Source organism: Camelus bactrianus, chromosome X, assembly GCF_048773025.1.
Source record: "Camelus bactrianus isolate YW-2024 breed Bactrian camel chromosome X, ASM4877302v1, whole genome shotgun sequence".
Taxonomy (NCBI): domain Eukaryota; kingdom Metazoa; phylum Chordata; class Mammalia; order Artiodactyla; family Camelidae; genus Camelus; species Camelus bactrianus.
Genome location: NC_133575.1, coordinates 12,896,926 through 12,912,692, shown reverse-complemented (window position 1 = coordinate 12,912,692; position 15,767 = coordinate 12,896,926). Strand labels below are relative to the sequence as shown.

General features: G+C 46.7%; 1 protein-coding gene across 2 annotated transcripts in view; it reads right to left on the bottom strand.

Annotated features, from left to right (window-relative positions):
- The window catches only part of NHS (NHS actin remodeling regulator), a 340,052-nt gene extending 324,701 nt beyond the window's left edge, over positions 1-15,351 (bottom strand). For both annotated transcript variants that reach the window (XM_074359290.1, XM_074359291.1), the window contains exon 1: positions 13,521-15,351. In XM_074359290.1, the coding sequence (XP_074215391.1) occupies positions 13,521-14,067 (547 nt within the window). In that variant the 5' untranslated portion in view covers positions 14,068-15,351. The remainder of the gene's footprint in view (positions 1-13,520) is intronic.
- Between the last annotated feature and the right edge of the window lie 416 nt (positions 15,352-15,767).

The following is a 15,767-nucleotide window of genomic DNA, read 5'->3' as shown; positions in this document are numbered from 1 at the left end:
GAAAGTAAGAAACAGGAACTATGAATTGTCGCACATCTGGCAAGTGTCAGAACTGAGAAAGTCAAAGACTGACATATACTTTTACTAGAAAGGCTACTGGGATTAAGAACACAGCCTGTGATCATGACTAAATCCCAGTCCCTCAGGGAGCAAACCTTGAACCTCAGCTTCCTAAGGAGGCCTTGATCCAACCAAGGTGAACAGGCCACAGAAAAGCACGCAGAGCAACTTGGAAAGAAAGCAAAGTCCAAACTGAGAAATAAAGAAGGGTGTCTCTTTGGTTTGGGGTTTGTTTTTTTTTAATTTTCCTTCTCACTCAACAGCCATTAAAAACTTTATATTGACAAATCAATCAAGAAAACCTATAAGGGCTTTCAAATTTACCTTGACAAGCCAATACTCTTAGCCTGCACCACTTACTGTCTATGCAAATGTATTTGGAAGTGAATCTCATTTCTCACTATCACCTCCCACTCCATCACCAGCCTGGGATTCGTTGGTCTTGGCCTAAGGGACAAAGGGTTGAAATAAAGCCATACAAGCAGCAACCTTATGCAATATATTTTCCTTTCTGCAATTGGATTAGTTTTAATTAGCAAGGGCTCAAACTTTGCCAGATGAGCACTAGTGACATCCGATACCTGAGCAAGGTTCCAAAATCTCTTCTCTCACACCAAAGGCATTTAACCCAAGTGAAACTCTCAGGAAACGTTCCAGGGCATTCTTCCCGGTGTCTCTTCTTCAGTCTAGATGCACTTAGATATAATCATTAGAAATCAAATTTCAAACAACTTTCTTCATCCTCCACATGGCCCCAAACTTTGAAGCATCCTTCTCTCCTGTCTATGAAGCAGAAAGTCCCTTGACTTCTCACCTGGAAAAGGATTTCTGTGGTATTTATTCATGCTACACTTTACCCTCCTCAAAATTAATCTGGAGAATCAAAGTCTCAATAAACATGCGCCATCTTGCAAATTGAAGCACTTCAGAGTTGAGGAGGTGGCTGGCCAAAGCAGAACTCTGATGCGAAACTAAAATGGAAACTACAGCTTTACTCGCATTATTAAAATATAAATACAGGCTGGAGGAACAGAGTCCAGATGCATGCTGGAGAGAAACATAAATATTGATATTATATTCTAATGAACATTATGTCTCACTGGCTGTCATCCTTCCTTACAGCTCCTAGTTCTCCCTTCCCTTTGATGTCTAGTAACAAACTCAAGAGTAGCCAAACTCTAGAGTAGGGCTTCTTATTTAAGTCTAGATGCACTTAGATGTGTAATCATTAGAAATCAAATTTCAAACAACTTTCCTTATCCTCCACCAGGCTTCAAGCATCAACATGAGCTGAAAACACAGCTACAAATCAGCATTCCTGGCTACTTAAAAATTTGCCTTACGAGTAACAAGTTCTTTTTATTCCATGTCTTTTTAAATATTATTTTAGCTTTATCTTAGAAAAACTCCTACTTCTCGGTTACCCCTGGGGCCTCTGAGGCTAGATTCTTATCCTTGTGTCAAACAGGGCTCTCCCTAAAGCTCGGCACCACGATGTCATAAACAGCCAGACCATCAAACCAAAGTGAGGAAACGCCACTGTTCCATTGTGTGTTAGAAATCTTTTTTTTTCTTTCAAATCTTTTTTTAAATTGAGGTATAACTGACATATAGCATGTTATTAGTTTCAGGTGTACAACATAATGATTAAAATATTTGTATATATTATGATATGATTGCTGTATGTCTAGTTAACATCTACCACCTCACACAGTTACATTTTTTCCTTGTGGTGAGAATTTTTAAGATCTACTCTCTTAGCAACTGTCAAATATACATTATTATTGACTAGAGTCACCATGCTGTACATTACAGCCCCAGGACTTATTTTTCTTGTACCTGGAAGTTTGCTACTTTGCAAACCTTATACATGGACTTGCTGGTTCTTAGCCTGATCCTACTGGAGAGCCCAGAAGTTTCTGTGGAATCATTACCTTCCACACCCATTTTCATACAACAGCCCCAGTAGAGGCTAGTGCGAAGACACCAGAGTTCAAATACTGCTTTCTTAACTCAAAAGAACAATATCTACCTGAAATGAGGGAATAGTCTCTATGTTCACAGGGGTGTGGATTACATGGGTGACTACAGTTGTTAAAATTCACCAAACTACAAACCTGGCACCTGTACACTTCACTGTATGGAAATTATACATTGATTTTTTCTAAAAAAAGTATTCATTAGAATACCTTTTCAATTTTTCCAAGACAGCACGATAAGATTAATCAACAAATCTCTAGGAGAAGTACCTCCTTCCTCACCATTCAAAGTGGTTTTGTAAACAGAAACAGACTCACAGACATAGAAAACAAACTTATGGTTACCAGCGGGGAGGGGGGTGGGAAGGGATAAATTGGGAGTTCGAGACTTGTAGATATTGACAGGTATATATAGAATAAACAAGTTTATACTATATAGCACAGGGAAATACCTTCAAGATCTTGTAGTAGCTCACAGTGGAAAAGAATATAAAAATGAATATATGTATGTACATGTATGACTGAAACATTATGCTGTACCCCAGAAATTGACACAACATTGTAAACTATACCTCAATTTAAAAATTTTTTTTAAATAAAAAACAAAGTGGTTTTGTAAAATGCATTAGTTTTTGCTGTTGTTGCTTTTTTTTTTCTCCTAGAAGGAGCAAGACACACTATAGCATTGATTCCTTTGGAACAAGCCTGGCAAAGTTAGAGTAGAGGAGGGCTTTCCTTTTCTTTTTAATTTTATGCCCTTCTGTATGGACTGAACTACCCAGCTCTGAACTTGAAACAAAAAATGCCAATAGCTCTAAACTGGATCCAACCACTTGTTATTACTTCCTCCAAACCACCACTGTGTCTCAGCAGGGGAACCACAAGAGCGCCCTACCTGGTCTTTCTGCTTCTGCCATTCCCACAGCCTCTTCTTGACACAATCGCCAAAGGGATCCTTTGAAACTGTAGGTCAGTCATGTCACTGCTAGGCTTAAAACCCTGCAACGAATCCCCACTTCACTAAGAGCAAAAGGAAAGTCCTGCTAGACCTTCCACCAGCTGCCCTCCACTATACCCAACCCTGGCCCCAGCCTCCCACTCTCCTCCGTGCTCACTCCACACCCAGCACACTGGCCTCCTTACCATCCCTCCATCATGTTGGGCACACTCTCACCCCAGGGCCTTTGCACTAGCTCTCCTTTCATCTGCCTGAACCCTAACTCTCTGTATCATTAACTCCTTCACTTTTTTCCAATCTTCACTCAAATGCTGTTTCCTCAGTGAGGCCCACCTGACCATCCCATTTAAAGTGGCCACCCCACTCCAACCCTCCGATGGTCGTCATCCTGCTCTAGTATCTTTCTGCCCCTTATGCTTACCCCCTGCTAACATGCTTCAGCATCTCCTTAAAAGTATCAGGTTTGTTGTTTATGGTTTGTCTCTCTCCACTGTAAGCGCTTTGTAATTTTTTGTTCACTGATGAAACTCAAGGGCCTAGAACGGTGCCTGGTGTGTAGTTAAATGAATGAATCTGGATGATAAACTCATTGGTCATTGTTAAAAATATCTATACTTCTCTGCATAACAAAAAGAGGCCACAATGACCGTAGGAATCTTAACAGTCGTCTGACCACGTAGAGGGACAGAGCATTGCTTGGTCAGCTGTCTCCTTTCCCCTGACCCAGCATTTCACAGATCCAGGCAGAGGTTTACACCTACTTGGAAAAAATTAACACATGCCTCCCACTCTGCATGATCCACTTATAGTACCAATAAAATAACATCCAATAATTACCAGGGGCTCACAACGTGCCAGGCACAGTCCTTGGTGCTTGCACACCTGACTCCTTTGGTCCTATCCACAACCTAATGTAGTAAGTACTGTTTTTACCTCCCTCCCATAATAGATGAAGAACAGGAAAAATTCTGTGAATTGTCCAGTCATACAGCTCTGAAGGGGCAGACCCAGGATTTGAACCATGTGGTCTGACTTCAGCAGCCACACTCTGGACCACATATTCACTTCCTTCCAACAGTTATACAAACCAGGTATCTGACAGCCTTACTCAAACTGAGCCTAAGCAAACTACAAAGGTCATGAATTCCAAACCTTTCTTTAAGGGACAAAGTGCGAAGACATAAGGTTCTCACCAAATATCCTCAAAGAAAGGGATAAGCACTTAGATTCTCAGCCTTTTACAAATCAGGGAGAGCAGCGGACTCTAGGACCCATAGAGTCCCCTTGCAGTCCAACTTTACAGTCGTTCGATGGCTAAAACACCAAAGCAGTTTCCCCCAAATAAACTCTTTATCCATTATGTACAAGAAAATTTAAATAGTCCATCTGATGGCTGTAAGTGAGTCCAGTTTGAGCCAGACTAACCTCATTTCCCTTTTGAGTAGGGTTATTAGACCGGGAGATCAAAGGAATGCTACAGACATATGGTATCTTGATTTCAGCAAACCATTTGACAATCACTCATGATGATAGATCTTGTGGGCAAGGTGGAGAAATGTGGTTTGAATGGGAAGGTGGGAGAGCATTCGTGGCTGCTGCAACAATGGTACCCAAGGAACGATGATTAATAGATGTCAGCTTGGAGGGATGCTTCAAGAACCGCCTGCCAATGGGCTCTGGCTGTGAGTCCACCTGAACAGGAATTTTATCAAAGATGTGGGTGATGGGCTAGCATCATGTTTATGATGTCGGCAGAGAGCAAAACGCTGTGGGCGGGAGCTGACACAGTGAATCAAGATTTTAAACCATCACCACTGATTGGAAGTGAAAGAGCAAAGCAAGCAAGATTCAATTTAACAGAGACAATGGGGGAGTCTTGTGAAATTTAAGTTCAAAATACCAACCACACAAATGAAATAGAGGAAACCTCATGTAAAAGAGATTAGATATGCCACTCTAAAGGAAAGGGGCTTGTCGTGCCATTAGGGCAATGATGGACCAGCAGTGTTGTGCAATGCTTAAAGTGATAAGGGCCATCTTAGTCCTAGGAGGACATTCACTTATAGAAAGAAAGGAGTACATTCCTGTTCTGCACCTGTGGCAGAGGGTAGCCAGACTGGAAGCAGGACAGGAAATCTGGCATTAAGAGTCCTGGTTGAAGGAACTGATGTTGTTTTACCTGGGATGAAGAAAGCTGAGAAAGGACCACAACAGTAACCCCTGGACACCTAAAAGATGTCCTAGAATAGAGATTATAGACAGATTCCATACAGTTCCAGAAAGCAGATTAGGACTAAAAGGCAGGCAATAGAAAAAGACAGATTTAGTCTCAGTGTGGATAAGGGCTGTTTGAGAATGGGAACTATGCACCAGTAAAGCCGTGGCGTGGGTGGCCGCTCCCAGGAGCCCCAGAGGGCATGGAAACGTGCTGTGCTTTCACTGGGACATCTTCAAAGTGAGTCTCACCCTGGGTGGGAGGTTGGAGTCGATGGATGCTAAGGTCTTTCCCAACTCTAAGAGCCCAAGACTCTCCAAGTCTTGTTAACTTCATTTTATTCTTGGTTATTTTCACTTTGAGGACTAAGGCACTTTATAATTAAGTAATTTTTCAGCATATGGATGCCCAGGTCTTTAGACTGCAACTTCAGTACACTCAAACCTTCTCAGGTTCATTAATAGATTGAGGGACAGACATTAATGTCAAAAACAAAGCCTGACCATGGCTGTCCTAATCATTTACAAAGATAAGCTAGACAGGTTCTCTGCCCTTTGTGGGCTTACAGTCTGGTAGGAGGGCTTCTCCAAAACCTTATTTCAACAAATTTAGACCTTAAAATGAGAGCCTTACGTTCAGAAACCATCCTCCCTACTTATCTTTCATTTTCATTTATCATCAAGATGTGATTCATGAAGAATTCTTGATGTAAAGAGAACTTACCAGAAGTTTTGTGACTGAGAATTTGTTCCAGGGATAATCTTCCCACGATTTCTGAATCGAGTGTCCCGCAAAATCTTGTGTTCCACAATTTTTAATAGAATAAAAAGAAATTCAACTCAACTATTAAAACAAAATTCCCACTAACGTTTAAAATTATCTTTGTCCCTAAAATTTCAAAGTATTATATGAAGTCAATGAATCCTTAAGAAGTTTGGTCTGACACGGGACAAGAGGAGAGATTTCACACGTGACTGCAATTTCAAGGTGATGCCTATTAAAGGTAGGCGAGAAGCTCTGGGATTGAAGATGTTTCTGAGAGCTTCTGTGGACTTTACACTTTCCTGATGACATTGTGTAGGAAAGGCCTCCACAAACAGGAAGGAAGCAATCTTTACTGTTACCAACTTCGCAGTATCAGCCAAACAGAATCTCAAGGATTTCCTACGTAAAGTAGTTTGGTAGTTTTCATTTAAAAGCCCAATCCAACACAACAAGAAAAGTCTAGAAAGAAGTGTTTTGCTGTTACTAGTTAAGAGGAAATTATACCCATGAATTACTAACCTTTGAAAGATTGCTTTCTTCTCAGTTGCTCCATGACAGGTTTAAAAGCAGCTTTCAATGGAGCTGTTAGGATCTCATAATGCCTCAAAAAAAAAAAAAAGAACCTTGCTGAGCAGAGCCAGGAAAAAAAGATACCTAATCACAGTTACTAAAACATCCAAAAAAAAAAAAAGAAGAAGAAAGAAAGAAAGAAAAGAAAACCACATCAACCAGATTGCCAAGGGTTTTTGTGGATGGTAAGATGAACAGAATAGGGAGGAAAAGGATCACCCGTCCAAAAGCAGGAAGAATCCATGATCAGCATTGCCATATCGACTCAAAATGATCGATACAACCCGTGTGTTACTTCCTAGTATGTTTCTGGGTTTAGTAGTTTCCGTGTCTGCTCTGGCTGAAGTTATGCTTCTCAAATAGGGAGTTTGGATCTCCTGGGGCCGTAACTGACCCATTCCACAGGACCATAAACAGTGCTCCCTAAGGCTGACTGATGGAACACTGAGGAACTGAGGGAATGTGTCTTCACCATCTGAGTTCCTTTTGTGCCTCTTCTCACTTTTGAAGCACCGAAGATCTCCTACACCAATGAGGGGTTCAAAGTGCAAGAAGTTTTTGTGGCAGGCAACCCCAGGAATCACCCATAGGTAAGTGAGAAAAAGAGATGGAGAAAAGGAGGTGGAGAACACATAGTACATTAGCAAAGAAGTCACCACTGTGGGCAACTGGAGCTAAGTCTACTGGGAACTCTGAGAGGTGGCGGAGAACATGCCTCAGAGCTCTCTCATCCAAGGGGCACGGGAGCAGGGCCACCGGTCCACCAATGCCCCATCCGTCACTGCTTGAGCGCTGCTGCAGGGGCATTACCTTGCTGACACTTCTGCCTTTCCCTACGTGCAAGGCCAAGCATGGTCCATCAGACAGAACAAAAAGCCCTAGGTAGCCTTCAGAATGAGAGGTCAGGGCTGAAGGAATCTAGCAGAGCACCAACAATGCCTGCTGTTCAGAAGAAGAAAAGCTAAGATCAAGGTTAGCACAGAGTTCTGGAAAACTTGAAGGCAGGAGGTGGCAGGCAAGGAATCAGGTTCCACTTCACAGAAAAGATGACATATCCACTGATTATCAAAGAGAGAGTAGGAATGAGGCTGGAAAGAAGGAAAGAGTAGTATACACACAGGCATAAAGAATGAGAAAGCCTAGAAAGATGGGGAAGACCCAATAAGTAGTTCAGTCTGACTGGACTGGGGTGGAAGGTGTGGACAGCAGGGAAGGACAACAGGTAGAGGAGCAAGAGATGAACCTTGTCAAGTAGACAGAAAGATATTGAGAAGGGCTTTGATTTTAACATAGCAATCCCCCTGGATGTGTGTAGCCCCGCACGGGAGAAACGTCTAATGTGTGGGAGTGTAGTTTGTGGACTCTGACCCGGACCCTAAATCTAGGCTCCAGCACTTTCTAGCTGTTGCTACCTGAAGCAAGTTGCTAACCCTCAATAAGTAGGAAAACAACAGTACCTCTCTCAGAGAGCTCTTGTGAAGATTAAATTAGGTGATTCATATAAAGATCTCAGCACAGGAAATGACATATAGCAGAACTCAATAAAATATCAACTAAAAATAAAATCAATCTACCCTATAGATGTCACTGCAGTGAAATGTGGAAATGATGGTCTTTTCAGTAAGTGGCAATGGATTAATTATGCATCCACATGGAAAAAAATTCATCTTGACCCCTATCTCACACCATTTGCAAATCTCAATTCATACAACTCATGAATGTAAATGACAAAGGCAAAACAAAAAAACTTCTAGAGCATAGGAGAAGAGCCTCATGATCTTGGGGTCAGTGAAGAATCTGCTTAAGAACAAAGAATACTAACAGAACACAAAAAATACTAACCATAAAGAAAAGGATTGATAAACGGGACTACATAAATATAAAAACTTCTGCTCACCAAAAGGTAACACTAAGAGTGAAATGGCACATGACAGAGGGCAAAACCTATAGCTCACAAATAACTCATACCCACAATGCATGCAGAATTCATACAAGACAAGAAAAAACGTACAAAGAACCTTACTGAAAGATGAACAAAGGCCTCAAACAGGTTATCCACAAAAAAGAATATTCAAATGGTCAAAAATATATATGAAAAGGTGCTCAACCACAAAAATCATCAAAGAAATGCAAATTTAAACCAGACCACACCAGTGTTAGTGATGGCGTGGAGCAACTCACTTGCATATACTTCTGGGACTATAAATTGGTAAAATCAGTTTAGAAAACTGTTAGGCAGTAGCTACTAAAGCCAAATGTGTACATCCCCTTTGATCTAGCGATTCCACTTTTAGATACACTCTAAATAGCTGTGTATACATAAGCCCATCAGAAGGCATGTAGAAAAATGTTTGTGGCAATAGCCCTAAAGTGGAAACAACCCAAATGGCCATCATTAGAATCAATTAACAAATTGTGGTACATGCACACAGTGGGATTTTATTCAGCAATGAGAAGGAACAATATATTATATATGCAACAATCTACTATATACGCAACAATGTTGGGTGAGCAATGCTAGACACTAAAAAATACATACTATATGATTCCACTTTCATTAAGTTCAAAAACAGGAAAATTTAATTGGAGACGTAAGTCAGAATGATGGTTACCTTTGGGGTAGGGGGTAGTGCCTGATAAAATGGGCCTCAGGAGGGTGGTTCAACAACACGTTTTATTTCTTGATCTGGGTGATGGTTGTGTGAGTTGTTCACTTTGTGAAAATTAACCAAGCTGTACATTTATGGTCTATGCACTTTTCTGCAGCAACGTTCAACTTTAATATAAAGTTTACTTTAAAACTCAGAAACTAAACATAATCAACAGCATTCAAAGAGCCAATGACATTAAACTGTCTCAGGATGAACCTTTTGGGGTCAAGGACCATGAAAGCAATTCCAAAGTCTCAGGTTTTAGTGACTGAAAAGCTAGACTTACTTCACGTTTATGAGCATTAAGTCTCAGAAGGCTCTCAACACAGCCGGGTGATCCCCCCTACACTTCCTCATCGCATCCATGGTCCCTCCCTGCAACAACATTAACACCTCGCCCTCTCTCCTCACGTTACCAACACCCTCTCAGCTGAAGACCTTCCCACATAATTCACAGAGAAAACGGATCTAATGGTCTAAGAACGCCCCATCCAAGCACCATCAGTTCACCAGCCCACCTGCCCCTCTACCCATATCCCCCATCTTCCCTCGAGTTCCCATGGGTGAAAGAGGGCTCTGATCCCTTCGCCTCTCAGCTTCTCAAGGAATTATCATAATTATCCAGTTCTTTTCCCTGCATCATCAATCTCCCCCTCTCCCTGGAATCTACACATGCCTAAATACCAACATTTTTAAAGGAAATCTCCCTGCCTTTCCCTCCAGCCATGGCTCCATTTCCCCACTCTCCTTCAGAGCAAAACTCCTTGTAAGAGTTGTCTGTGGTTGCTATCTCCTCCTCCATCCATCCTGTTCTCTCTTCATTACTTCTTATTTGGCCTTCATCTTACCCCTTCACTTAAATGGCACTTAATCAGGGCCACTCATTGCTAACCAGTTACCAAACTCAATGGTCTTGTCTCATCTTCCTCTCAGAAGCATTTGACCAAGTTGACTTCTCCTCCATTCTTGAGACACCTTCTCCTTGCTTCCATCATAGCACACTCTCCTGATTCTCCTTCTAGCTTTCTGACTGCTCCTTTTCAGACTTTCTTCTCCTCTACTAACCTTCCGAAGTTGGACTGCCCTACGCTAAGCCCTGCCCCCCTTTTCTTTACTCTCTACACTGCCCTAGTTCCAAGGCTTTGCATATCATCTCTACCCTTAAGTCTTAGGGCTACATCTCCAGCCTGGACCTCTCTCTTGAGTTTGGAACTCACTCATCTAATTGTCTAATACACACAGGCATCTCAAGTTAACACAGGACAAACAGAAAAGTATTGATTCCATTCCCGCCATTCGCACCCCGCAACCCAGTGATGACAGATCTACTCTTCCACTCACCTTACCCATTTCTAGAAATGGAACTTCTATGAGTTAAGCCCAAAAACCTAAGGTCCTCCATAATTACTTTTTGTTCTCATACCTTTTACCCAATCCAGTTTGTAAGTCCCATCAATTCCATCTCCAAAATGAATTCAGAATCCGACCACTTCTCACTGTCTCCCTAGTCCTAGCCACTGTCACCACTCACATTGTCTAACTGGTCTACTGGTCTCCAGACTTATTTCCAGAGTGACTCTGCTGAAGTATATGTCAGATCATGTCACCCCTGCAAAAACCACCCCAGCCTGTCTCGGGGCAACAGGATGCAGCTGTCCAAGAATGGTGATCCGAGTGGGAAGGCTATACAGGGGGTATGGAGGCACCCAGACACATTCAAACAGGGAGAAAAAGGAACTTCAATCACTTTTAGGCTTCCTCTCCCTTTCAAACTCCTCTAGGCCTCGAGCAATGCTAAAGGGAGATGCATAATGTAGTAGACGCCACTGGTATTCCACCCACAGCCCTTCTGCCCTCCCCAGAGGACCCCTGCAGACATTCCTGTACACACCATAGGCATTTGGCATCTCTCTACGTGGCCAGGGAGCATGCTGAGCCCACACATGGCACAGGCCCAGGAGCCAGAGAGTTCATGCTCCAGGTGCCACTCTCCATCAGTGAGGGGTGGAAGTTGGTGGAGAAATACTCCAGCTTCCTCACTCTTCAGTGCAATACTTCTGAGGTATGTGCTGGATTGAATCCCACTTGCCTGGGATGGAAAGCAGCTCACAATGTCCATGAGGTTTCCTCTTTCCCTGCCCTACTTCCCCACTCTCTCCTCACGTTTCGGGGGGGATCCCTTCTCAAATAAATGCATGCACAGAAATCCTTGTCTCCACCTCTGCATGCTAGGAAACCCAAATTAAGACACATAATATTGTGCTTTTCTTCGCAAAGGTAATGCCTTTTATAACACCAAACAAGAACAATGCCCTCCTAAATTTATATGGACAAGAGACAAGAGAGGTTTGGACACAAAGTCTGGAGACAATGTTTTAGAAAAACGTAAAAATTAATAGGAGATTTTAAATCTATTCCTGGGTATTATATTAGCTCCATCTTTATTCATGTATAAGTACACAGAGTATATGTTCATCAATTGTATGCACATACCCAAAGTCCCTCTTTTCTCTATTAACCATTAATCTGTACTCCAAACAGCTAAAAGGATTTATGAAATTCTGGATACATAACTATCCACTCCTCCCTCTAAAGAAAGAGGGCAGAAGAGAATACATTCTGCTCCAGAGCTGAGTTTCACTTGTGAGAAATCTAACTTAAGGAGCAGTGTGTCACAATCACTCACACACACACACACACACAGGAAATGTATGCACCACTCAACAGTCTGCAAAACTCCCCTCCACTTCTTTTGAAGTGAAATCACCACTCACCCCAACCGCACTCCCCAGATATCAGCACTGTTGAAAGTGAAGGGCCAGTCTCTGCTGTGTGGTTTGGGGTAAAAAGGAGGCAGGATTAAAGCGCTTATTTCAAGTCCCAAAAGTAAAATACGACTTGGCCTACGGCAGTCCTAATTCTTTCCAGAACTCATCCCCGGAATTGCCCTTTTAAACAACCAGTCATTAACCCAACTCCGGGTCTTTTATAGCTGCGAAAACCGATCGCGCACATCATTTATTCATTACGCTTATTATTATTGTTATTGCAGAAAAGCAGCGAATTCCCAGGGCGGGGTTCAAAGAGTTTGGGGGAGGGGGGCTGGGGTGGGGACGAGTGCGTGAACGGGGAGGAGGCTGTGCTGGGTTGGAGAGCAGAGGTGCCCGGAAGTCCCTGGGGAAGGATGCCGCGAGAGCGCCCCCGCCCCGCGCGCTCGGCCGCCACCGTGCACCGGCGCAGCTGCTGCAGCAACCGGGGAAGCTTCTTATGTAAGTCAGAGCCGCTGACATCACCTTTGCCGCGAGCGTCGAGCGTCGCAGCCGATCTAGGCGCCAAAGGACCAGCGTGCTGGCCTACGGCCCCCGCCCACCGTCCGGTTGTTCCTAAATAACTCTGCCTCCGCCTGATTTGGCTAACAGTGCACCAGGAAACCCTCCTGAACGCCTCTCGGAGGGCAGATGATACAGAATGGCATTTATTGGGAGCCCTAGGATGTCGCAAGAGTGAAGTTAACGGGCAGCAAAGGTGCCCGGGGGTCTTCCACATGCGGGTGGATTTGGGCTACAGTACACAAGACGGGAGCAGGGGGTGTACACCTCTGGGATTCTCGGAGGGCAGGGCCATTTAGTAGGAACCCTGTGCTGTTCAGGGCAGAATAGAGGTCCAAGGGTCTCATCGATCTCCCCAGGGCCCGGGACACTCCTCCCTCCATGCCCTTCCAGGCCACAAGGCTGGAGGAGAGAGCTTTGGAGTTCACTCCAGGAGGCGAGCGGCGCCACGATATGTTGCATCCGAGCGCAAGGCATAAATTCTGGGCTCGGTGCAGCCCTCGAGGTCACAGTAAGAGGGACAAAACCGCCACGGCGTTGCCGAAGCCCTAAAAGGACACTCACTACTCCTGGAGCTCCCCTCAAGCATGCTGGGGGGGGGCACTACAGGGCTCCGGGATGGGCTGCTGGAAACCAAAGAAGTTGCACCAACCTCCTGCCCCCTGGGAAGGGATGGGGAAATCGAACCCTGAAGGTAAATGTCAGACTCCTCTGCCTCCTGTGTCCCCCATAAACGGTCCCTCTCAGTCGGAGACTGCCTTCGAGTCCCGAGGCGGCCCCTTTAACTTTCTCCCCTCAGCGTCCATCCCAGCCCGAGTCTAGCCTAAACTCCAGGAGGATTGGGGTGGGTCCCAGGAGAAGGGAGGGGTGGGAGGCAAGAGTAAGGTGCAAGCTGTAGGAGCGCCGCGGGTCTGAGATTGCGGCGACCGTGGAGGGCGCGAGGGCCCGGTGCCGGAGCGGAGCACCAAGGGGGCGGACGGCGCGTGTACTCACGCACTGCCTCCTGCTTAGGGTCCAGCGTGCCGAGGACGCGCTGCACGCCGCCGAGCTTGCCCTGCAGGGCCCAGACGCGGCGGTGGGTGAGCTGGATGTCGCTCTCGAGCTCCTGGAAGAGGCTGCACGCGTGCCGGGCCACGTCTGAGAGCTGCCGGAGGACGCGGGCCAGCGCCGCGTTGCTCAGCGCGCACAGGTCCAGCATGAGCAGTACGGCCGCGGCCGCCGCCGAGGACGCCTCGCCAGCCGCGGACGCCGCCTCCAGGACCCCCACCGCGCTCTCCTCGCCGGCCGCGGGAGCCTCTCCGTGCGGCGGCGCCTGGTCGGTCGGCGCGGCCACCGGCTGAGGAGGCTGCCCAGGAGGCGCGGGGGGCGCGTGGGGAGGATCCTCCGGCCCCGACGCCGAGGTCTCGTCCTGTCGGCCGGGCGGTTGCAGGGGCGGCGGCGGCTCAGCGCTGCCTCCGTTTGCGTCCTCCACCGGGCCAGGCGCCGGGCGCCTCTGACGGCACAGCCACTGCGGCTCCACAATCCGCTTGGCGAAAGGCATCCCGCACAGCCGGGCCTCGACTTTCTGGTCTCCTCAAAGCGCTCCTGGCGAGCAGGGAACCGGGCGCGCCCACCTGGGCAGGGAGAGGGCAGGAGTCGGGCAAAGGCGCGTTCCGGCAGTCGGGATACGCAGGGAGCTCCTCGCTCACCTGGCCTCCTCCTCTTCCCCGCCCTCTCTCTAGCAAATCAGTCCAGCCGGCCCTCGAACACGCGCACCGTTCCCTGAGGAAGATGACAAACACGGGGCACAGAAATCCCGGGGTGCGCCTGGGCTCTCCTCACTTGCTTCCAACCCGGGTCGGCTGCCTCAGCTCCATCATTCCTGTGCTCGCCGCCGCCGCCCCGGCTGCTGCTGCCGCCACCGCCTATATAAATGGGCGTGTGTGTATGTGTGTGTGTGTGTGCGCGCGCGCGCGTGTGTGTGTCTGGGTGGGTGGGTGTAAGTGTGTGCGCGCGCCTCAGTTTGAAAGTACCCCGGCGCAGGCCTCTCCCCGCGCGCCCCTCGGCCGCTCCGGGGAGCAACTGCGCCCGGGATCTATTTCCCTCTCTGGGCGGGGAGGAGGTTTCGGAAAGGCGCTTTGAAAAACCCGGAGAGAGGAATCCGCCTCCAGCCCAGGCGCAGGAGGCGGCGCGGGGGCGGCGGGGCGGACGCAGGGCGGGGGAAGGCCAAGGCGAGGGGGGCGCAGCGCCCTGTGCGGCCGCTGGGAGTCACTGGTGGCCTCACCGTGCCTGGCGCGTTCCGACGCAAAAACACTTCCTCGCCTCTGAGGGGTTAGGATTGAGACTGTCAGTGTGGCCTAGGCGCAGAGTCCTCACATTGGGGTTGGGGGTTGTGGGCAACGAGCGCAGAGGCAGGAGGGTGGGGTATTGGGGATGCAGCAGGTCTGGCATGCTGGAGCAAGTTGCTTTGCCGAATTCCAGCTCTAAGCAAGTCCTTTGGGTTCTTAGCAGGGAAAACTGAGCTGCCCCTTGGAGTGCCCCAGGCTCTGTGCTCGCTGAGACACAGCTGGGGAGGGTGACCAGCCATGGGAGCATCCTGGTGCAGCCAGGGTGGCCAGGGTGCTGTTTATACCCCCTTCCCAGGCATCCCTCGGCCGCTGCGCTGGGCCGGGTCTCTATAGAATATCATGAATGAGACCCAAAACACCCATGAGCAAAACCCCCAGAAAACTGCTTGCAAAATTCATTGACACGTTAGGTGAGATAAGCCTGATGACCTCCCTGTCCCCTTACTGTGCTGATCAGATACAGGGATGTTAAAGTTCTCCATCAGAGAGCTGATGATTCACAGAAGAAAGGAGAGCTTTCCCCTTCAGTTAACTGCAAGGTATAATTTCTAAAAAGGCATGTACAGTATTTCGATTACAGCAGTCTACAGGCTGGATGCCGTCAGCCTAAAACTGAAAAAGCGTTTGAGAAATGTTAATAAAATGCATGCTTTCGTCCCTCCAAAAAGAATACTATAAAAATATTTTTTATTGTAAAGCCACAAGCCAGATCTTGGGAATGCAGACTTCATTTCATGTGTCTAAAGAGAACATGGAAAAAATATGTTTTATGGCAACAATAAAGTCCTCCAGACCTGTGGTGCTGTCTCCTCTCCCCCCTCCCCGCCTTTAGTGGAAGCCTGGGCAAAGCCCCACACTCAGCAGTCTGGACTGGCCCATACTTCAGTTATAAAGTCTTCAACAGACCCCTCTC